Genomic DNA, 21,800 nt, shown 5'->3' with positions numbered 1-21,800 from the left:
TTTTCATGGCAATGAAAAGTGTAGCAACAAAATCCACAAAACGTATATACTGTATGTCAAACAATATGTACTACAGCTGTGCTCCCTCCCAATGCTAGCTCTCTTTTCTATTGTAATCACATAGGAAAACTTTATTTCTTAGCTTCCAGAATTTCTAGTCTTGCCAACCTCTTAGACTGACTCACAAATATTTGATGGGATAATGGTTAACACAAATTATGCCAATTACATTTTTGTAAGGCTCCTCTATGCACCCACAATTAACATCTACTATAAAATTGTCTAAGGGTCACTTCCGTCTTTCTGTCTGTCTGTCACGGAAATCCCAAGTCGCTGATTGGTCATGGCAAAACAGCCACGACCAATCAGCGATGGGCACAGTCTGGCGGCAAAATCGCCTCTCCTTACTCCCCGAAGTCAGTGCCCCGCTCCATACTCCCCTCCACTCAGTGCTCACACAGGGTTAATAGCAGCGTTAACGGGGACCGCGTTATGCCACGTGGGCTGTGCTATTTACTACGTGGTCTGTGTTATACACTACGTGGGCTGTTATATACTACGTGGGCTGTGTTATACACTACGTGGGCTGTGTTATACACTACGTGGGCTGTGTTATATACTGCGTGTGTGGGCTGTTATATACTACGTGAGCTGTGTTATATGCTACTATGCTACGTGGGCTGTTATAAACTACGTGGCTGTGTTATATGCTATGTGGGCTGTTATACACTCCATGGGCTGTACTATATACTCCGTGGGCTGTGTTATATACTACGTGGCTGTGCTATATAATCCGTGGGCTGTGCTATATAGTCCGTGAGCTGTGCTATATACTACGTGGCTGTGCAATATACTACGTGGCTGTACAATATACTATGTGGCTGTGCTATATACTCTGTGGGCAGTGCTATATACTCCGTAGTCTGTGCTATTTACTACGTGGCTGTGCAATATACTAAGTGGCTGTGCTATTTACTACGTGGGCTGTTATATACTACGTGGCTGTGCTATACACTACGTGGCCGGCCGCGAACAATCAGCGACAGGCGCAGTCCAGCCGTGAATTGGCGCGGGATTTGAACCACGCTTCGTTAATTGGTCGCGGTTGGCTGAATCCTGTGTATTCAATGTATTATTCTAAAATCTTCATAAATAAACTACATACATATTCTAGAATACCCAATGCGATAGAATCGGGCCACCATCTAGTATTTAATAAAGGGGTAGGAAAAAAGCTTGCAATATAAAAAACATTACTTCCAATAAATCAGATGATGTTGATGTAAATAAAATTATTTTGATTGCTTGTTGATATTGATATAAATATTGCCGCAGACCTTTAATAGAATTTGATTTTTATGTATTCTAGAATCTGGCTGTATAAGGGATAAAAACAGCAAGAGAGCCTAAAGGTATTGCAGAAAATATGGATCTTAAGGGAGCAGCTGCCGAAGAGGGACAACAGAAGAAAAAGAGGAAACCTTTAGTACCACCATCTCCACGTCCTCTTCGCTCATTGTTCTGTTTGAGCCTTCAGAACCCATTCAGAAAAGGCTGCATAAACATTGTAGAATGGAAGTATCCTTTAACAAGTTAAATATTGAGTGATTATTAATAATGCAGGCCTATTTTTGTTAGAGCAAATATGGTATTTTAATACTAGAGACAATTTGTGCAACGAAGATGCAAGTGTGCAATAAACTAAGCAAGCTATTTTACAAACATTTCAGAAAAAAATGTTTATATCTGAACATATATTACTATCACCTTCACTGACAATATAAAGAGAAGGAATAGGGACAAACTAAGAAGTGCAGAAATGTTAGCATAGTGGTTAGTCATAAAACCAGTTAAATGGTGCACAATTGTATGCACTCACCTGATAGAAGACTAGTACGGCTTTAGATTGTGTATCCTCAAAAATCCCTCTGGGATACTTTTCAATAGACAGGGTTTGCAGCTTGCCTGGGTTGATCCAAGTGAAAGAGCCAGATTCGGGCTCACGTAGGATCAGTAAATCAAGAAAAGCACATCCAGCCCATGAATGGCAGCACTTCCTAGTACTCATATCCAAAGATGATATTTCATTTTTTTTTTTGATAAGTTAAAATAGAGGAAATACAACACCTTTTGGATATCGTATATATCCTTCAGGTACCATAAAAACACAGTACAAATCCTCAAGGAGGATGTGTTAGGAGTCGAGTTCCCACCGCTGCACAGGGGGAATCCCAAACCATCTCCGCTGCGGTCTCTCATTCTGCATCAGCCGCAGTGGAGCCTGTTGGTCCCAGCATCTCGCTCAGTCTGATTCTGTGCAAAGGGTTACTGCTGCCTTTCCAGGCTCTGCCTTTGTAGCCAGTACTGATCAGCGGCGAGCAGACATCTCTGGGACTAAGTCCTCCTTTTTCCCCTTCTGAGCATGCCCAAAGGAAGACCTCTCAGTGTAGGTCTGGGGTCACATGCTCAGGTACTGCAGTAGCTCCTATTGGTCCTCCAAGAAGGTCCTGAAGCTGCTCAGTTACTGTAACAGTTCTCAATGGTCCTCTAGGAAGGTCCTGTACATGCTGCACCTATAAAAGGTTTGCATGGCCGCACGGCCATGCGCTAGTATACACTTGTTCATGTGCGTGTGTTGTGAGTGAAAGTCGCTCTTAATTATCCCTTCCCTTGTGTTTGAATGCTCGCGTAAGGAGGATGATTGTAATCTAGCGCCCGACTTGTAACCAACACTTGTACACAAACAGCGTCTATTGCTGTGACCGCCAGTGCGGCGCCGTGCGCTATCACCGCGCTTTCCAAACCCAAGTCTGGGTGGTTAGTGGCATCCGCCAGTGCGGCATCGCATGCACTCTCGTGCTGCTTAATTATTATTTCTGTTACATGCGGTACTGCGGCCCTGTGACGCAACAGGGTTCGCTTCTTTCACACAGGGTGAAGCTAATCCATGTGTATCCTCATTGTACCGCCATATAGTCCGTCATTGCTTAGCAGCAGGTTCATCTCTGCACGGTGGACCCCGGGCTGCGAACGCACCTTATTCCTTTTCTCTAACTATTTGGTGCGTTCCGCTAGCCCTAACAGGATGTGAGTCCTGGGAAGCGCTGCCATTCATAGGCTGGATGTGCTTTTCTTGATTTTCATATAGCATAGGGAATTGTCTTTGTTGTTCTTTTGTAGGTTGTAAATTCTATTTACATATTCAATAACTTATTTCCTTTGACTTCTTTGACTGTAGACCATTTGAAATTATTATTCTTCTTACAATTTTTGCCAATTGCGTGGCACTAGCAGTCTTTTTACCAATGCCAGAAGACGATACCAATGCGACCAATGTGGTGTTGGTAATTATGCTTTTCTGTTTTTATTGTATTGTACTTTTGTTTGTTTTTTGGAGAAGGTATATTTTTATTTCCATGGATCTACTTACAGAGTTTGTATTATAATAATAATAATAATAATAATAATAATAATATTTTTTAATGTACCATTAATTTCAAGGTGCAGAACATGTGAAAAGGGTTACATACAGCTCTGGCAAAAAATAAAGAGACCACTGCAAATTATTTAGTTTGTCTGATTTTTCTCTTTATAGGTGTATTTTTGAGTAAAATGTAAATTGTTCTTTTAGTCTATAAACTTCTGACATCATGTCTCTGAATTTCCAAGCAATAAATGATGTTTTGTTTTTTTTTCTAAAAAGGAAAAATGTTCAATTTTTTTTTTAAAAAACCTAGTGCTTTAAGACCTCAAATAATGCAAAGAAAACAAGTTTATAATCATTTAGAAACAACAATACTAATGTTTTAATTCAGGAAGAGTTCAGAAATCAATATTTTGTTGAATATCCATGATTTTTAATCGCAGCTTTCATGCGTCTTGGCATGCTTTCCACCAGTCTTTCACACTGCTTCTGGTGAAAAAATGTAAGCAGTTCTTCTTTGTTTGACGGCTTGTGACTATCCATCATCCTCTTGATTACATTCCAGAGGTTTTCAATGGGATTCAGGTCTGGAGATTGTTCTGCCCATGACAGGGTTTTGAAGTGGTGGTCTCTTAATTTTTGGAAGTGCATTAAACAGCAAGGTGGATTTCTGCTAAGGGGAAAAAAAATCTCTTTAAATCTTCAGCTTAGCGAGTGTGAACGAGCTGAGTGTGACATGAGCGTAAGTGTGAACGGCGGTAAGTGTGTGACTTGTGATTCAGTGAAGAGGTATTTGGAAAACCTTTAACAAATACCTGTGTGAATTGTTGTGAGTTACTGAATTGTGAATTGCTTAGTGCTTTTCTACCTGTTCAATTTTTGGCGGGCTTTCTTAACCTATTTTTTCTCTCTACAGGATTAATTTTATTTTAAATCTTGAGGTGTAGCTATATTCATAAGGGGTTAATTTAAGGTGGTGGCTCATAATTAAGGGTTTATAAGGGGCAGCTGGTTGGGGCTCAAGTCCTTTTGGAAGTGCATTGAACAGCAGGGTGGATTGCTACTAAGGGAAAAAAAATCTCTTTAAATCTTCAGCTTAGTGAGTGTGAACGAGCTGAGTGTGCCCTGAGCGTAAGTGTGAATGGCGGTAAGTGTGTGACTTTGGATTCAGGGAGTTTCCATGGGAGGAATTACTGAATTGCTGTCTGTATTTTATTAATACTTTGCATTTATTTGTATTTAACGTTTCTGTGTGGTGCAATCCCCATTAGGAAATGTGCTCCACTATTGTTAATGCCATCCAGTGTACATTTTGCCCACATGTATGTGCAGCGCCCCAGAGTCCTAGTCGTTGCAGTACTGATGCTCCGCCGCTAAGGGGGGCTATGGTACGTCTGATGGCACTGAAGGAGTTCACCTGACCAGGTATCACAGACACCAATACACTTCACAGGCTGGCCTCCAGGGGGAGCTAAGGGTGCTATGTATTAGGCCACTCCTCACAATCTGGTAAAACTGGGGGTTAGATAGGAAGTTAGGGAGAAGCTGACTGGGTTGGAACCAGGCAATATCCTGTGGCAGAGGGTGTTCCGGGGAAGATTCAGGGGGGTCCCTGTCAGGGGTGGGATCCTGACAGAGGCCTAGCGAACAGGAAAGAACGTTACGGGACCGCGCCTGCACTTCATCGCGGCGGTACCCCAAGAAAGGACAAGAAGCAAGGTTTATTGTGCTGAGTGAGAAACGAGATCAACGCAACAAGGAGAAACACCAGTAGGAGTCATGCTGTAAGACGAGGCAACATCCTACTGAGGCTCGTAGCCGGTGGCCGGAAACGCCGAGGAAGTATTGAGCTCCAAGCCTTACTTCAAACCTACGGCAGGACAGTCAGTTCTAGGCGGGCTGTCTCACCCAAAATCACCTAAGAAGACATAGGGGGCAACAGTTGGAGAGGGGCGACACTAGGGTCCCGGAAGAGCTCCGAGCCTACGAGTCATACGGGTGCGTCCTAGCCATATCATCTGGGGGGACAAAGAAGAACATCAAAATCGAGTTGTGAGTGAACTTCAGAAACAGACACAACAGTTGTGGGGACTATCCCGTAAGCACAGCAGGGGAGGACCACAGCACACAAGCGCTAGAAGGTAGGCACAGATTTCCACCTGCAAAGGGAACTCTGGAGGTGCCATCGGACCGGCCGGACTCACGCAGCCCGGTTAACCGTATTCCGGACTGAGGATCCTGAAGCCTTCAGTAAAGAGGTAAAGAGACTGCAACCTGGTGTCCTCGTTATTTACTGCGACCTGCACCGCACCACAACAACATCACTCTCCACCTTCATTGGACGCCCCTCAGCAGGGTCACGGGCCGGGTCTAGCCACCGTGACAATCCCAGAACTGCGACAGAGAGGCCCGATACCGGGTACCCCTCGGCCCTGCGGCAGTGGGGGCGCTCCATATGCAATCCTTAAGCAGCCGGTCGAGGGTGCATACTGTTGTGCGAGATGTGAGCATGTTGTGCATTTGGAAGCCCAGATACTGGATCTAAATGTGCAGCTGGCAACACTGAGATCCATAGACAATATGGAAAGGAGTCTTCTGCTCACTGAGCAGACGCTCAATGGGATAGATGAGGGGGGGATGGTAGGATGGAGCAGCAGGACAATTGAGCAGCTGGGTGACAGTTAGAAAGCGGGGTAGAGGGAAGAGTGCCAGGGAGGCTAGTCATGATCTGGCTCACCCCAGTAAGTTTGCTAAGTTGGCAGATGAGGGGGGTGCCAGTACAGGGGTAGCACTGCTGCAGGCAGGCATGTCCTCTGAAAGCCGGAGGAGTGACTGCTCCATTAAGGAGGGAAATAGGAGAGCAGGGCAGGCCAGACAGGTGCTGGTAGTGGGGGACTCAATTATTAGGGGAACAGATAGGGAAATCTGTCACAAAGACAGGGATCGTCGAACGGTGTGCTCCCTATCTGACGTTCGAGTCCGACACATCGCTGATCGGGTGGACAGATTACTGGGAGGGGCTGGTGAGGACCCAGCGGTCATGGTGCACATTGGCACAAATGACAAAGTTAGAAGTAGGTGGAAGGTCCTTAAAGGAACTCCAAGGTGGTATTTTCCGAAATACTGCCTGTACCACATGCCACACCAGAGAGGCAACGGGAGATTAAGGAGGTTAATAAGTGGCTCAAGAATTGGTGTAGGAAGGAGGGGTTTGGGTTCCTGGAGAACTGGGCTGACTTCTCAGTTGACTACAGGTTCTACGCTACGGACGGGCTGCATTTCAATGGGGAAGGTGAAGCTGTGCTGGGGGAGAAAATGTCTAGAAGGTTGGAGGAGTGTTTAAACTAGGGAATGGGGGGAGGTTATTCATTTTATAGGAGGGGAAGATAGCGGCGGTGGCATGGAGGGTGGGGTTAGAGCAGATAATTTAAAAAAGAATAGAGGTACAGAGAGATACATAAGGTGCATGTATACTAATGCCAGAAGCCTCTCCAACAAAATGGAGGAATTAGAATTAATTTTGATGAAGCATAATTATGACATGGTGGGGATATCTGAGACATGGCTGGATGAGAGCCATGACTGGGCTGTTAACTTGCAGGGCTATAGTCTGTTCAGAAATGACCGAACGGATAAGCGAGGGGGAAGGGTGTGTCTGTATGTAAAATCATTCTTAAAACCCATCCTGCGTGATAATATAGGTGAATCTAATGAAAATGTAGAGTCCCTGTGGGTGGAGATAAGGGGAGGGGGAGAAAATAATAAATTACTGATAGGGGTTTGTTATAAGTCTCCAAAAATAATGGAAGCAACAGAGAATATTCTCATAAAGCAAATAGATGGAGCTGTGACTCAAGGAGAAGTCATTATTATGGGGGACTTCAACTACCCTGAGATACATTGGGGAACAAAAATCTGCAGTTCCAGCAAAGGTAATTGGTTTTTGACAACTATGAGAGACATTTACCTTTCACAACTGGTTCAGGACCCAACAAGAAGGGGGGCACTGCTAGACCTAATATTAACCAACAGGCCAGACCGCATATCAAATATAAGGGTTGGGGGTCACTTGGGTAATAATGATCACAAATTAACAAGTTTTCATGTATCCTCTAATAAGATGTGCAGTAGAGGGGTTTCAAGGACACTAAACTTCAGGAGGGCAAATTTCCAACGGATGAGAGAGGATCTTGGGGCAATTAACTGGGACGATATCCTGAGACATAAAAATACACAAAGAAAATGGGAGACGTTTATTAGCATCCTGGATAGGACCTGTGCACAGTGTATACCGTATGGGAATAAACATACTAGAAATAGGAGGAAACCAATATGGCTAAATAGAGCTGTAAGGGGCGCAATAAGTGACAAAAAGAAAGCAATTAGAGAATTAAAGGAAGTGGGTAGTGATGAGGCATTAAATAAATACAGAAAATTAAATAAATTCTGTAAAAAGCAAATCAAGGCAGCAAAAATTGAGACAGAGAGACTCATTGCCAGAGAGAGTCAAAATAATCCCAAAATATTCTTTAACTAAATAGTAAGAAAATAAAAAATGATAGTGTTGGCCCCCTTAAAAATAGTCTGGGTGAAATGGTGGATGAGGAAAAAGCCAATATGCTAAATGACTTTTTTTCATCAGTATTTACACAAGAAAATTCCATTGCAGACAATATGATCATTGATAACAAAAATTCCCCATTAAATGTCACCCAGCAGGAAGTACGGCGGCATCTAAAAATCACTAAAACTGACAAATCTCCGGGCCCGGATGGGATACACCCCCGAGTACTGCAGGAATTAAGTACAGTCATTGATGGACCATTATTTTTAATCTTTAAAGACTCCATAATAACAGGGTCTGTACCACAGGACTGGCGTATAGCAAATGTGGTGCCAATATTCAAAAAGGGGACAAAAACTGAACTCGGAAATTATAGGCCAGTAAGCTTAACCTCTACTGTGGGTAAAATCCTGGAGGGCATCCTAAGGGATGCTATACTGGAGTATCTGAAGAGGAATAACCTCATGACCCAGTATCAGCACGGGTTTACTAGGGACCGTTCATGTCAGACTAGTTTGATCAGCTTCTATGAAGAGGTAAGTTCCGGACTGGACCAAGGGAACCCAGTAGATGTAGTGTATATGGACTTTTCAAAAGCTTTTGATACAGTGCCACACGAAAGGTTGATACATAAAATGAGAATAATGGGGATAGGGGAAAATATGTGTAAGTGGGTTAAAAGCTGGATCAGGGATAGGAAACAAAGGGTGGTTATTAATGGAGCACATTCGGATTGGGTCACAGTTAGCAGTGGGGTACCACCAGGGGTGAACCTAGCCTCTCTGCTGCCTGAGGTGAAAGGAAAAATGGCGCCCCCCCCCCACACACACACACAGTCCCTGCCTTACTGCCTGTGCACACACATCCCTCCACGGAACCCGGTAATCGCCGCTCACAGTAGCATACCAGCAGAGGTGTATCTAGGGTTTCTGGCACCAGGGGCAAGAATTCATTTTGGTGCCCCCCCCCTCCACCAAGGACATATGCGATTTGCACACTCAGTCATGTACCCACGAGCTCCTCTCCCTAATGCTCTCAATGTTCAGTGAAAAACTGAGAGAAGCAGAAGAGAAGCTCGTTGTCACAGGACCATGAGTATGAAAATCGCATATGAGTGATGTGTCCATGTGACGACTGGAACCTGCAGAGCTGAATCCTGACATCGCAGCTTCTGAATTCTCACAACTAATGCAGTGCACACTTTTAGGATTCTCCCTGGCCGGTGGACGGTCATGTCAGTGTAGCGCCCCCACCGCCGCAGGGCCGAGGGGTACCCGGTACCGGGCCTACGGGTCTCTGCTTCTGGGGTTGTCACGGCGGCTAGGCCCCGGCCCGTGACCCTGCCGTGGGGCGCACAGTGAATGCTAGGTGTGGATGTTGGTAGTGGGGGTGCGGTGCAGTAAATAACGAGGACACCAGGTTGCAGTCTCTTTACCTCTTTACTGAAGATCTCTGGGTCCACAGTCCAGCATACGGTTCACCAGGCTGCGCAAGTCCGGCCGGTCCAATGGCACCTCCAGAGTTCTCTTCACAGGTGGAAATCGGTGCCTTCCTTCTAGCGCTATGTGTTGCGGTCCTTCCCTGCTGTGCTTACGGAAAGTCCCCACAACCGTTGTGTCTGTTTCTTAAGTTCCCTCACAACTCGATTAAATGATGTTCTTCTAATCCTCCGTCCCTCCCTGATGTTCTGGTTGGGACGGCACCCGTTTGACGGGTAGGCTCGGAGCTCTTCCGGGACCCTAGAGTCGCCCCTCTCCACAAGGTGCCCCCCAAGACTTCATAGGTGATTTGTGTGAGACAGCCCGCCTTAGGCTGACTGTCCTGCCGCTGTTTAGAGTATTGCTTGAAGCTGAATGTTATAATACTCCCTCGGCGTTCCGGCCACCGGTAGTGCGCCTCAGTAGGGTGTTGCTCCAGTCTTACAGCACGACCCCTACTGGTATTCTCCTATTGCTTGATCTCGTTTCTCACTCAGCACAATCTATCTCGCTTCTAGTCCTTTCTTGGGCCCCGCCGCTTCCCGGAGCTGGCGCGGGCCCGTTACGTTCTTTCCAATGCCAAGCCTCTGTCAGGATCCCACCCCTGACAGAGACCCTACTGTATCTTCCCCTACAACACCCTCTGCCACAAGGTGTTGCCTGGTTCCAACCCAGTCAGCTTTCTGATCTAACTTCCTGCCTGACCCCCAGTTTACCCACTATGGTGGGGAGTGGCCTAATGAATAGCACCCTTAGCTCCCCCCGGAGGCCCAGCTGTGAAATGTATTGGTGTCTGTGATACCTGATCAGATGAACTCCTTCAGTGCCATCGGACGCACCGTAGCTCCCCATAGTGGCGGAGCCACAGTACTGCAACGACCAGGACTCTGGGGCGCTGCACTCCCCCTTGGTTAAACACAGTACTCCGGGACTGGGAAGAAAACAACAATACAAGTTAGCAAAAAGACATACAATTTTGTTGAGTGCAATAACAATAAGCATATTTGAACAGAGCTTCCCTTTATGGGAGGTGAGGACAGTTGAACGTTACAAACTTGGTAAAATATCATAGCAACATGCTATAATTAACTTTTCTTACCCAACCGGGTATTCTACTAAGTGCAAAAATTGTTGAACAATAATTTAACTTTGCCTTTAAAGACATACACTCTTAATCCACTAAAGACCTTCCTATAATCACATTATAAGGTATTTTAACTTTTTCATTCTCCTTCTTTAAATCTGCAGGACCGCCTGTCCTATCGGCACCAGACCTACTGCCTCTCCTTTCTGTTACAGGACCGCCCCGTTCAGCCAGGGCCTACTGCCTTTTCAACTACTATACACAGTATAGAACATAACATTACTTTCAGTTTAAGAGCACTAAGTCATCTCTACATGACTCCTATGAGGACTCAGGGTTTACCTTCTATCCTAACTATCTATCAGCATTATCAAAAACATTTTCTATCGAACATTAAACCTTCTCATTATCTTTCTTCCTTTCATGCATGCTGGACACCACATCTATCCCTACGGGTCCACTGCATCCTTCTTCTATCTTTCACCTTTTACTTCTCAGAGCACATCATCAGTTTTTCTTCACATTTAACTAATTAAACACATATAACTTTCTCATGTAAACATTATCATCACTTTCTTTGGTCAAGACATTATTGCTTCCAATCTTAAAGCAATATCACAGTTTAAGCGTAACAAATGAACATCCCCTTTAAGAGGGGACCAAGTCTCTATGAGGTAGCGTATCTTCTCAAGCTACCAGTCCATACTCAGCAAAGGTTCCAGTGCGGTATCTTCACAAAGAGTCCTTTTTAAAGTAAAACCAGTAGGGAGCGCCTTTAATAAGGTGCAAACTATTTACAAGAAGTTCGGATCATGTACTGTTCATGATTTCAGCAGTTCTAAAACTTGTGCAAAAACTTTGCAAAGACAAACAAAACAAAACACTAGGGATCCCGGGTCAACAAAAGGATCCCTTTAAAAGTTTACCCTGGACGGGTTTAGCAGAACACAGGAAAACAGCAACTATTTACAGATTCATGGTATCGAGGTTTATTCTTCTAAGTCTGGGGGCGGTCTTTGTCCCCCAGCTAACGTGGCACCCGTACTGGTAGTTGGTCTCTCAGATGCCATCAGATCAGCCGGTGCCTGGATTTGAAAGCTAATCCTGCTTGCGAGTTCGGTAGCCGCTACAAGACGTACCGTGGTGATGGGAACGAGGTCCGGCAAATCGGGATCAGTCATGATCGGGACAACAGGGGGCGCTCTCTCAGGCTCACACCGTCGAACGTTCCGGGCACACCATCCTTGTGCACTCCGATGGCGGGTGTAAGTCACCTGATCCCCTCTTTGTAACGGATCACCATTTCGACTGAAGCAGGGGGTCTTCACATTATAGCTAGTGACAAAGACATCAGTTGGTAGCCCCGGTTCCTGTATGGAGCCCCATCCCCTCTTCGGGTGGTAGGCCAGTACAGTTCCCCGCTTTACCACGTCTTTCCTGCCGGGAGCAGACTTCTTACGTTGCGTGTCAGGTGGTTCGGTCTCGTCCCGATCTTTCCAGTGTTGGATCAGACATTGCTTATACTGCTCCCAGGTAAGTACTGCAAGGGTGAGGCCATCCTCCCGGGTCCCATCCGGCCCTGTCCAGGGGGTGTCCCACCGAAGGATCACCCCGTCTAGGCCCACACCTATGGGTTCTCCCATCTTGGTTGGTAGCGGCGGCACTAGCTTCCCCATCGCGTTGGAGGTGAGGATAACCCGCTCCACCAAGAAGGAACGATCATTGCCGGGGTGGGGAGCGGTCACGGGAGTGGGATCGATCAGGGGAGCCGGATCGGTCGGGAGAGCAGAATCGGCCAGGGGAGTAGGGATGTCGTCCATACCTGCACCTGATGTGATTCCACCGATGTCGCTCAGGTCCGTTGACAAGGACACTGGAATCGGCTGCAGCCCGGACCGCGGCTCCTCCGGAGTCATCTCTTGACGTAACTCCGCCCTCCATGATTCCGTGACTAGGATAGGCAGGCTCGGCTCCTCCACTGGTGTCTCCAAGGAGTCCAGGTCCCTCACCGGCGGTGGACGCGAGTCCTCTTCTGATGGGTGAGGACAAACCAGGATCACCTCGCCGTTGTTCGGGCACCTGCTGTTCATCGTCGCTGTCCGGCATTCGGCGGCAATGCATGCATCTGACTCTGCCATTTCTCCAAGGTCGAGGTCCTCCTTCACCTCGTTCCCGCCATCGCAAGTCAGGGGGCGGTTCTCTGCTTTGAGGCAGGTCATCGCTTTGCAACAAGAGGCGCAGGGGGCGATCACCGCTTCTGGCGCCACTTTGGTAGTCCCCTCCCATGGCACGCCCTCCTGCTTCTCTGGCGTAGCAATGGCGGCGGTTTTTGGCGGGAACTTTTGGCGGTAAATGGCGCAGCACAGTCTTTGCAATAAAGTACAGTCCAAGCACAACAAATTACAGTTCCAAGGCACACATGACCTGATTTTTCAGGCTTAAGTAGAATCCTGTTCGTGACGCCAAGTTGTAGCGCCCCCACCGCCGCAGGGCCGAGGGGTACCCGGTACCGGGCCTACGGTCTCTGCTTCTGGGGTTGTCACGGCGGCTAGGCCCCGGCCCGTGACCCTGCCGTGGGGCGCACAGTGAATGCTAGGTGTGGATGTTGGTAGTGGGGGTGCGGTGCAGTAAATAACGAGGACACCAGGTTGCAGTCTCTTTACCTCTTTACTGAAGATCTCTGGGTCCACAGTCCAGCATACGGTTCACCAGGCTGCGCAAGTCCGGCCGGTCCAATGGCACCTCCAGAGTTCTCTTCACAGGTGGAAATCGGTGCCTTCCTTCTAGCGCTATGTGTTGCGGTCCTTCCCTGCTGTGCTTACGGAAAGTCCCCACAACCGTTGTGTCTGTTTCTTAAGTTCCCTCACAACTCGATTAAATGATGTTCTTCTAATCCTCCGTCCCTCCCTGATGTTCTGGTTGGGACGGCACCCGTTTGACGGGTAGGCTCGGAGCTCTTCCGGGACCCTAGAGTCGCCCCTCTCCACAAGGTGCCCCCCAAGACTTCATAGGTGATTTGTGTGAGACAGCCCGCCTTAGGCTGACTGTCCTGCCGCTGTTTAGAGTATTGCTTGAAGCTGAATGTTATAATACTCCCTCGGCGTTCCGGCCACCGGTAGTGCGCCTCAGTAGGGTGTTGCTCCGGTCTTACAGCACGACCCCTACTGGTATTCTCCTATTGCTTGATCTCGTTTCTCACTCAGCACAATCTATCTCGCTTCTAGTCCTTTCTTGGGCCCCGCCGCTTCCCGGAGCTGGCGCGGGCCCGTTACGTTCTTTCCAATGCCAAGCCTCTGTCAGGATCCCACCCCTGACAGAGACCCTACTGTATCTTCCCCTACAACACCCTCTGCCACAAGGTGTTGCCTGGTTCCAACCCAGTCAGCTTTCTGATCTAACTTCCTGCCTGACCCCCAGTTTACCCACTATGGTGGGGAGTGGCCTAATGAATAGCACCCTTAGCTCCCCCCGGAGGCCCAGCTGTGAAATGTATTGGTGTCTGTGATACCTGATCAGATGAACTCCTTCAGTGCCATCGGACGCACCGTAGCTCCCCATAGTGGCGGAGCCACAGTACTGCAACGACCAGGACTCTGGGGCGCTGCATCAGCACAAGCATGTGTATACTTCTGACCACATTCCAACTAGACGTGCCCGGCCTCACTCAGTTCATTTTCATAGAGTGAGGTCACACATGTCTAGTCAGCATGTGACCGCATGTATGTAAATCACCAGCACCAGAGAATCCTGACAGCGTGCACTGCTCACTGTGAGAAGTCAGAAGTCTGCAGTCACAAAGAATGACTGCAGACTCATCACAAACCTGGACATCCCCTTTAATGCTCCTAACATGAATAAAAACATGAGAGTTAGTTAGTATCACAAATAACATTTACATCCAGGTACCTTATAAATGACGTTGTCTCTGGAGTCGTTCTCCTTTTCTTCATCTTGTCCAGACCCCATGATGAGTTTTCTCATCCACAGCTGTCTCTGCAGACTTCCATCTTCTCCGCTCTTTTGCAGAAAGTTTCCACAAGACGCCCTTAAAGATATAAGTGTCGAAGCGGGAAGGAGGGAGGGAGGAGGGGGGGCGGGCACTTGACCCCGGAGTTTAAAAAAAGAAAAAAAACCTAGCAGCGCAAATCCAGTTACAGAATCTGCCGCCCCCTCTCTTCTGCCGCCTGAGCCAAAGAGCTCAAGTCGCCTCATGGTAGCAGCGTCACTGGGTACCACTATTGGGCCCGCTTCTTTTTAACATATTTATTAATGACCTTGTAGGGGGCATTCAGAGTAGAATGTCAATATTTGCAGATGACACTAAACTCTGCAGGGTAATCAATACAGGGGAGGACAATTTTATATTACAGGATGATTTATGTAAACTAGAAGCTTGGGCTGATAAATGGCAAATGAGCTTTAATGGGGATAAATGTAAGGTCATGCACTTGGGTAGAGCAAATAAGATGTATAATTATGTGCTTAATTGTAAAACACTGGGCAATACCATCAATTAAAAAGACCTGGGTGTATGGGTGGATGACAAGCTCACATTTAGTGGCCAGTGTCAGGCAGCTGCTACAAAGGCAAATAAAATAATGGGATGCATTAAAAAAGGCATAGATGCTCATGAAGAGAACATAATTTTACCTCTATACAAGTCACTAGTGTGACCACGCTTAGTGTACAGTTCTGGTCTCCGGTGTATAAGAAAGACATAGCTGAACTAGAGCGGGTGCATAGAAGAGCGACCAAGGTTATTAGAGGACTGGGGGGTCTGAAATACCAAGATAGGTTATTACACTTGGGGCTATTTAGTTTGGAAAAATGAAGGCTAAGGGGTGATCTTATTTTAATGTATAAATACATGAGGGGACAGTACAAAGACCTTTCTGATGATCTTTTTAATCATAGACCTGAGACAGGGACAAGGGGGCATCCTCTACGTCTTCTTTACTGTAAGAGCAGTGAGACTATGGAACTCTATGCCGAATGATGTTGTAATGAGTGATTCATTAAAATTTACGAGGGGACTGGATGCCTTTCTTGATAAGTATAATGTTACAGGGTATATACACTAGATTCCTTGATAGGGTGTTGATCCAGGGAACTAGTCTGATTGCCGTATGTGGAGTCGGGAAGCAATTTTTTTCCCCAATGTGGAGCTTACTCTTTGCCATGTTTTTTTTTGCCTTCCTCTGGATCAACATGTTAGGGCATGTTAGGTTAGGCTATGGGTTGAACTAGATGGACTTAAAGTCTTCCTTCAACCTTAATAACTATGTTACTATATATTAGATACATATTACATACATAAAAAAAGTAAACCAGCTGTCAGACAGGTACAGAAGGGGGAAGAACCTTGCCTTCTATGGCTTACAATGAACAGGGTAATGGGGAAAGACAGTAGGTCTGGTGGATAGAGCAGCTCTGGTGGTGATTAGTGTTGAGCGATACCGTCCGATACTTGAAAGTATCGGTATCGGAAAGTATCGGCCGATACTGGCAAAGTATCGGATCTGATCCGATACTGATACCCGATACCAATACAAGTCAATGGGACTCAAGTATCGGACGGTATCCCTGATGGATCCCAGGGTCTGAAGGAGAGGAAACTCTCCTTCAGGCCCTGGGATCCATATTACTGTGTAAAATAAAGAATTAAAATAAAAAATATTGCTATACTCACCTCTCCGACGCAGCCTGGACCTTACCGAGGGAACCGGGAGCCTTCTTTGCTTAAAATGCGCGCGTTTACTGCCTTCCGTGATGTCACGGCTTCTGATTGGTCGCGTGCCGCCCATGTGACGGCGACGCGACCAATCACAACAAGCCGTGACGTAATTTCAGGTCCTGAATGCCTAATTCTAGGCATTCAGGATTTGAAAATTACGTCACGGCTTGTGATTGGTCGCGTGCCGCCCATGTGACCGCGACGCGACCAATCACAAGCCGTGATGTAATTTTCAAATCCTGAATGCCTAGAATTAGGCATTCAGGACCTGAAATTACATCACGGCTTGTTGTGATTGGTCGCGTCGCCGTCACATGGGCGGCACGCGACCAATCACAAGCCGTGACGTAATTTTCAAATCCTGAATGCCTAGAATTAGGCATTCAGGACCTGAAATTACGTCACGGCTTGTTGTGATTGGTCGCGTCGCCGTCACATGGGCGGCACGCGACCAATCAGAAGCCGTGACGTCACGGAAGGCAGTAAACGCACACATTTTAAGCAAAGAAGGCTCCCGGTTCCCTCTGTAAGGTGCAGGCTGCGTCGGAGAGGTGAGTATAGCAATATTTTTTATTTTAATTCTTTATTTTACACATTGATATTAATCCCGATACCGATTCCCGATATCACAAAAGTATCGGATCTCGGTATCGGAATTCCGATACCCGCAAGTATCGGCCGATACCCGATACTTGCGGTATCGGAATGCTCAACACTAGTGGTGATGAATAGTGAGGAGCGAATTTGTTCGGAAAATGATCGCCAAACATAAATTCCGCATGAATATGGCACATTTGGATTCGTGATCGGAAACACAAGCAAAATTTTATAAAATCGGAAAAAATCGGTAACATTCGGTAACAAGTGTGGGAAAATATTTGCGTTGCCACAAAAAAATTTTCAGCACTTTAGCAATGATAATGGTGCTGTATCATGAGCATTTGGAGCGTGTTTGATGAAGGCAGGGGGTTTGCAGGGCTCAGAGGCACGGCGTTCTTGTAAACAGTATTTTTTCCCCCCTAACTTTGTGTGCACCTTGTGGCTAGCCAATCAGGGCGCAGGAAAAACCCACCCAATGGCTTGTGTCATTGGCTGCTAAAATCACATGTCCCTCTCCATATAAAGAACGGACATCTTGTTTTAGCACCATTTTGACACTGTAACAGTGCAGAGAGGCTGCTCCTGATGCTGGCACTGTTAGCAGCAAGATTTTAGCTAGATAGCTAGGCGGTTGTATATCAGTCAGATAGCGTAGCTAGCTAGTGTCTAGGGTGGCTGTTAAATTTACCTTCCAGGATTTTTCTTTTGCCATTACTGAGGTCTACAGACAAAGCCAGCAGGGCACATGTCCTACAACTGTGTTGTGCACTGCTTTAAGGTGTTCCATGCATCATAGGAACAGGAAACCTTCAGAAAATAAAAGGGGGCGATCGGCCTTTCCTCCTCAGTCGGTTTCCTGTTCCTAAGGGAACTGCAGGACTATCCTACAAGAAGACATACCTGGGCCAATGCATGCCACCTATATGGTGTCTGCGGGAATGGCAGGGGCTGCCGCCCAGAGGCAGCATCGGGGGGAGTTCCGTTTGACGGCTCCCTCGTCTGGTGGATACAGTGAGGACCGGGTCCAGGGAGGGCAGCCCGGTCTCACTCAGGAGGCTCGCAGTCAGTGTGTGGAATAAGTGCTGGTTACTCCAGCGGCATCCTGAGGTATGGAGCAGGTTGTGGGGCACAGCGGTCGCTGAAGAGGGAAATCAGCGTTCCCGGACGCGGCCCGGTGCAAGAAGCTGGGTCCGCATGTGCGCTGACCAGCACAGAGGCTCCTGTAAGTAAGGATAGGACTTCTGGGGCACACAGACCAAGGCAGTGGTGTGGAAAGCGCTAACAGGTACATGCACAGTATACCACGGCCGCTAACCCGGAACTGGAGGACAACTTCTGGGTCTCAAAAAAAAAAAAAAAAGAGGGGAAAATGTGTTTCATGCTCTATAAAAGCAGAACATCGCTAGTAGTCGGCGATGCAATTATGTCATCCCCAGGCCAGATTACGAATCCAGCAGGGGACTCAGCAGGCAGGGACCGCTCCGGCAGAGGGTCTGCAGATGCCAGTCGCAAGAGTGACACAGTGGACTCCAGATCCAGGACTGTACCTCATCCTCCTGATCCGATAGCTTCACTGGGTGAGTGTATAAACTCTACCTATTGAGCTGACACCTCTTTTCTGTCTCGCCATATTCCCCCTCCAGACCAAAAAGAAGCAAAAATCAAAACATAAGCAGTGCGCCTTATACAATCAACCTCTCCCTGATTCCTACCCTAAGAAGCTATGTAAAGAATGCATCAGTGAGACCATGCAAGGGGCAACGATGTCAGTCATGGACATACGTGCTATAATTAGAGAGGAGTTACAAGCGATTACACATGCCAGCACACCCCTAGAGAGCAAAAGCAGGAAAAAAGTAGCTTCTAGCTCAGAATCCGATAATGACCAAGTAGTAGCCTCGGACTCCTCACACGCATCATCTTCATCATCAACATCATCAGATATTGAAGGATGATCATGCTTCCCCTTAGATGGTGTGGATATTTTAGTAAAATCAATAAGAAACACTATGGGATGTGAGGAGACAAAAGATGCTCAAACCACGCAGGATATAATGTTTGCGGGGTTGGCAGAGAGGAAAAGGAGAGCTTTCCCGGTAATTCCGGCAGTTAAGACCTTGATAAAAAGGGAATGGGAGAAGCAAGACCAGAGAAGCTTCCTCCCATCAGCCTCTAAAAGAAAATACCCCTTCAGCGATGAGGAGCTAATAACATGGACTAAAGTTCCTAAGGTGGACGCAGCCGTTGCCTCTACCTCTAAACAATCCACACTACCGGTGGAAGATGCAGGTCTGCTTTCTGATCCTCTTGACCGCAAGGCAGAGTCATCATTAAAAAGGTCATGGGAAGCTTCTACGGCATGTTTAGACCAGCAGTAGCCAGTACATGCACCCCCAGATCAATGCTTATAAGGATTATTCAACTAGACCAGCAGATTGAACAGAGGGTCTCTAGACACAAGCTGCGGGATGCTATTCCTTTAATTAGAGGGGCAGCAGACTTTATGGCCAATGCATCAGCTGACACACTATGCCTAGCAGCAAGATCAGCGGGTTTAGTAAATAATGCCAGGCGGGCTTTGTGGATGAAGAGTTGGGAAGGGGACACGCAGTCGAAATAAAAAATCTGCGCTATCCCATGTGAGGGTGAGTTTTTATTTGGAAAAACCCTAGATGGCATACTCATCAAGGCAAAATAAAGAAAAAAGGCTTTTCCTGACCCCTCAATTTCTTTCTATAGGAGAACATTTAAAAGGAGGCCATTCGGTAAAAGAAGACAAGCAGAAACAACAGCGAGATGGGCCACAAAGGAAGAAAAAGAGAGGGGTACTATGTTTAGAGGACCTGTCTTCTGCAAAGAGAACAAGTACTAAAGAACTGGTCACCCCAGTAGGGGGTAGACTAAAATTATTCATCCCACAGTGGGAAAAAATAACAGCTTGCTCGTGGATCTTGAATATTATTGGAGAAGGAAGTAAAATAGAGTTCCTTCAGATTCCCCACGACTCATTTCCTAGTTCCCAAGCCCGATGGTTCATTCAGAACAATCATAAATTTGAAAAAGCTTAATACATTTATTCGGAATCATAAATTTAAAATGGAATCAATCAGATCCACCGTTAAGCTCCTTTTCCCAAATTGCATGATGGGGCATTGATCTAAAAGATGCATATTACCATCTCCCTATCCATGACAGATACCAAAGATACTTCAGGGTCGCAGTGACATTCGAAGGCCAAATCCGTCACTTCCAGTACATGGCCATGCCCTTTGGCCTCTCCACAGCACCAAGAATCTTCACCAAAGTGATGTTAGAGGTGATGGCTTATCTCCGTCAAAAAGACACCTTGATTGTCTCTTACCTTGATGACTTTTTAGTCATCGGGAATTTGGCCATCCAGTGTGCTAAACGTTTAGCTTACACTGTCTCATCTTTACAGGATCTAGGCTGGATCATCAACTTGAAGAAGTCCAGACTTATTCCACATTTCCTCCAGATGTTTTTAGGGTTCCATCTAGACTCCACAAGTCAAAAGTGTCAACGTCCTCAGGTAAAGATTTGCTCATTAAAAACGAGGCTACAGCTGCAATAGACAAACCACGAATGTCTCTGAGGGAAGCAATGTCCTTGTTATGATCCCTTACTTCCTTTACCCCGGCTGTCCAGTGGGCACAATACCATACCCGGATGCTGCAACATCAGATTCTCCGAGAGGAAAGATGGCTTCTTGGTCACCTTGAGAAGAAAATAATTTTATCCCAGGAAGTCCTAGCTTCTCTAGTATGGTGGCTAGATAGTAACCATTTGGCGGGTGGTGTCCCATGGGTAATAACACCATCCCATACTTTAACCACTGATGCTAGTCCCCGCGGATGGGGCGCCCATATGGGAAATAGCTTCTGCCAAGGGATGTGGAATAAAGACGAATCCCGACATTCATCTAACTTAAAATAGCTACAGTATATGCAGTAAATTATACATTACATCATTTTCTTCCACAGCCTCGAGGAAAACATATCAGAATTTTGTCAGACAACACTACAACAGTGGCATATCTAAACAAACAAGTGGATACTCGATCAGATGCTCTGATGTCTTCCGCAGGAAAAATCTTTAACCTGGATGAGAAACATCTGTTATCCCTTTATGCCCTTCACATCAAGGGGGAGAACAACCAACAAGCGGACTTCCTAATTCGATATACATTACGACAAGGGGAATGGTGCCTAAATCATCGCATCTTCAAAGAAATAGCATCTCTATGGGGTCATCCTCAGATAGACCTTTTCGCTATGAGGAAAAACAAGCAAGTATGCAAATTTGCCTCCCTATCCTTGGCAGACCATCCAGACATTCTAGACGCTCTTCAAATTCTTTGGCGATTCAATCTAGCATATGCCTTCCCTCCGATATTACTACTGCCACAAGTCATTCGGAAGATTGGAGAGGAGGAGGCCAGGATAATATTAATGGCCCAAGAGACCATGGTTTTCATGGCTACAAACAATGTCGATATCAGACCCCTGGGGCCTTCCCTCAATCCCCAACCTACTCTCTCAGGGACCTTTCTTCCACCCTCAGGTGGACAGCCTCCACTTGACAGCCTGGAATTTGAAAGCAATATACTAAAATCTAGAGGGTTCTCAGAAGGGTTAATTTATACAGTCCTGCACAGCAGGAAACAGTCTACCACAAAGATTTGCACTAAAATATGGAGGAAATTCCTTCAGTTCCATACAACTTCTGATTCTATAGAAGTCCCGATAGGACCCATCTTAGAATTCCTACAAAAGGGAAAAGACTTAGATCTTTCTGTAAATACATTGAAAGTCTACGTGTCTGCACTAGGAGCCCTCTATGGCCATAATGTTGCAAGCAATAAATGGGTGTCCCGATTCATCACAGCTTGTGAACGG

At 46.5% G+C, this 21,800-nt stretch overlaps 1 protein-coding gene across 1 annotated transcript in view; it reads left to right on the top strand.

Moving 5' to 3' along the window:
• Positions 1–1,373: 1,373 nt before the first annotated feature.
• Positions 1,374–21,800, top strand: part of CACNA1S (calcium voltage-gated channel subunit alpha1 S) — a 422,207-nt gene continuing 401,780 nt past the window's right edge. Inside the window, exons 1-2 of the mRNA XM_077270340.1 lie at positions 1,374–1,578; positions 3,239–3,344. Coding sequence (XP_077126455.1) covers positions 1,427–1,578; positions 3,239–3,344 — 258 coding nt within the window. The 5' untranslated portion in view covers positions 1,374–1,426. The remainder of the gene's footprint in view (positions 1,579–3,238; positions 3,345–21,800) is intronic.

This window comes from Ranitomeya variabilis, chromosome 1 (genome assembly GCF_051348905.1).
Source record: "Ranitomeya variabilis isolate aRanVar5 chromosome 1, aRanVar5.hap1, whole genome shotgun sequence".
Classification (NCBI taxonomy): Eukaryota; Metazoa; Chordata; class Amphibia; order Anura; family Dendrobatidae; genus Ranitomeya; species Ranitomeya variabilis.
The sequence above is the reverse complement of the archived record's forward strand: the minus strand, read 5'-3'. Positions and strand labels throughout refer to the sequence as shown.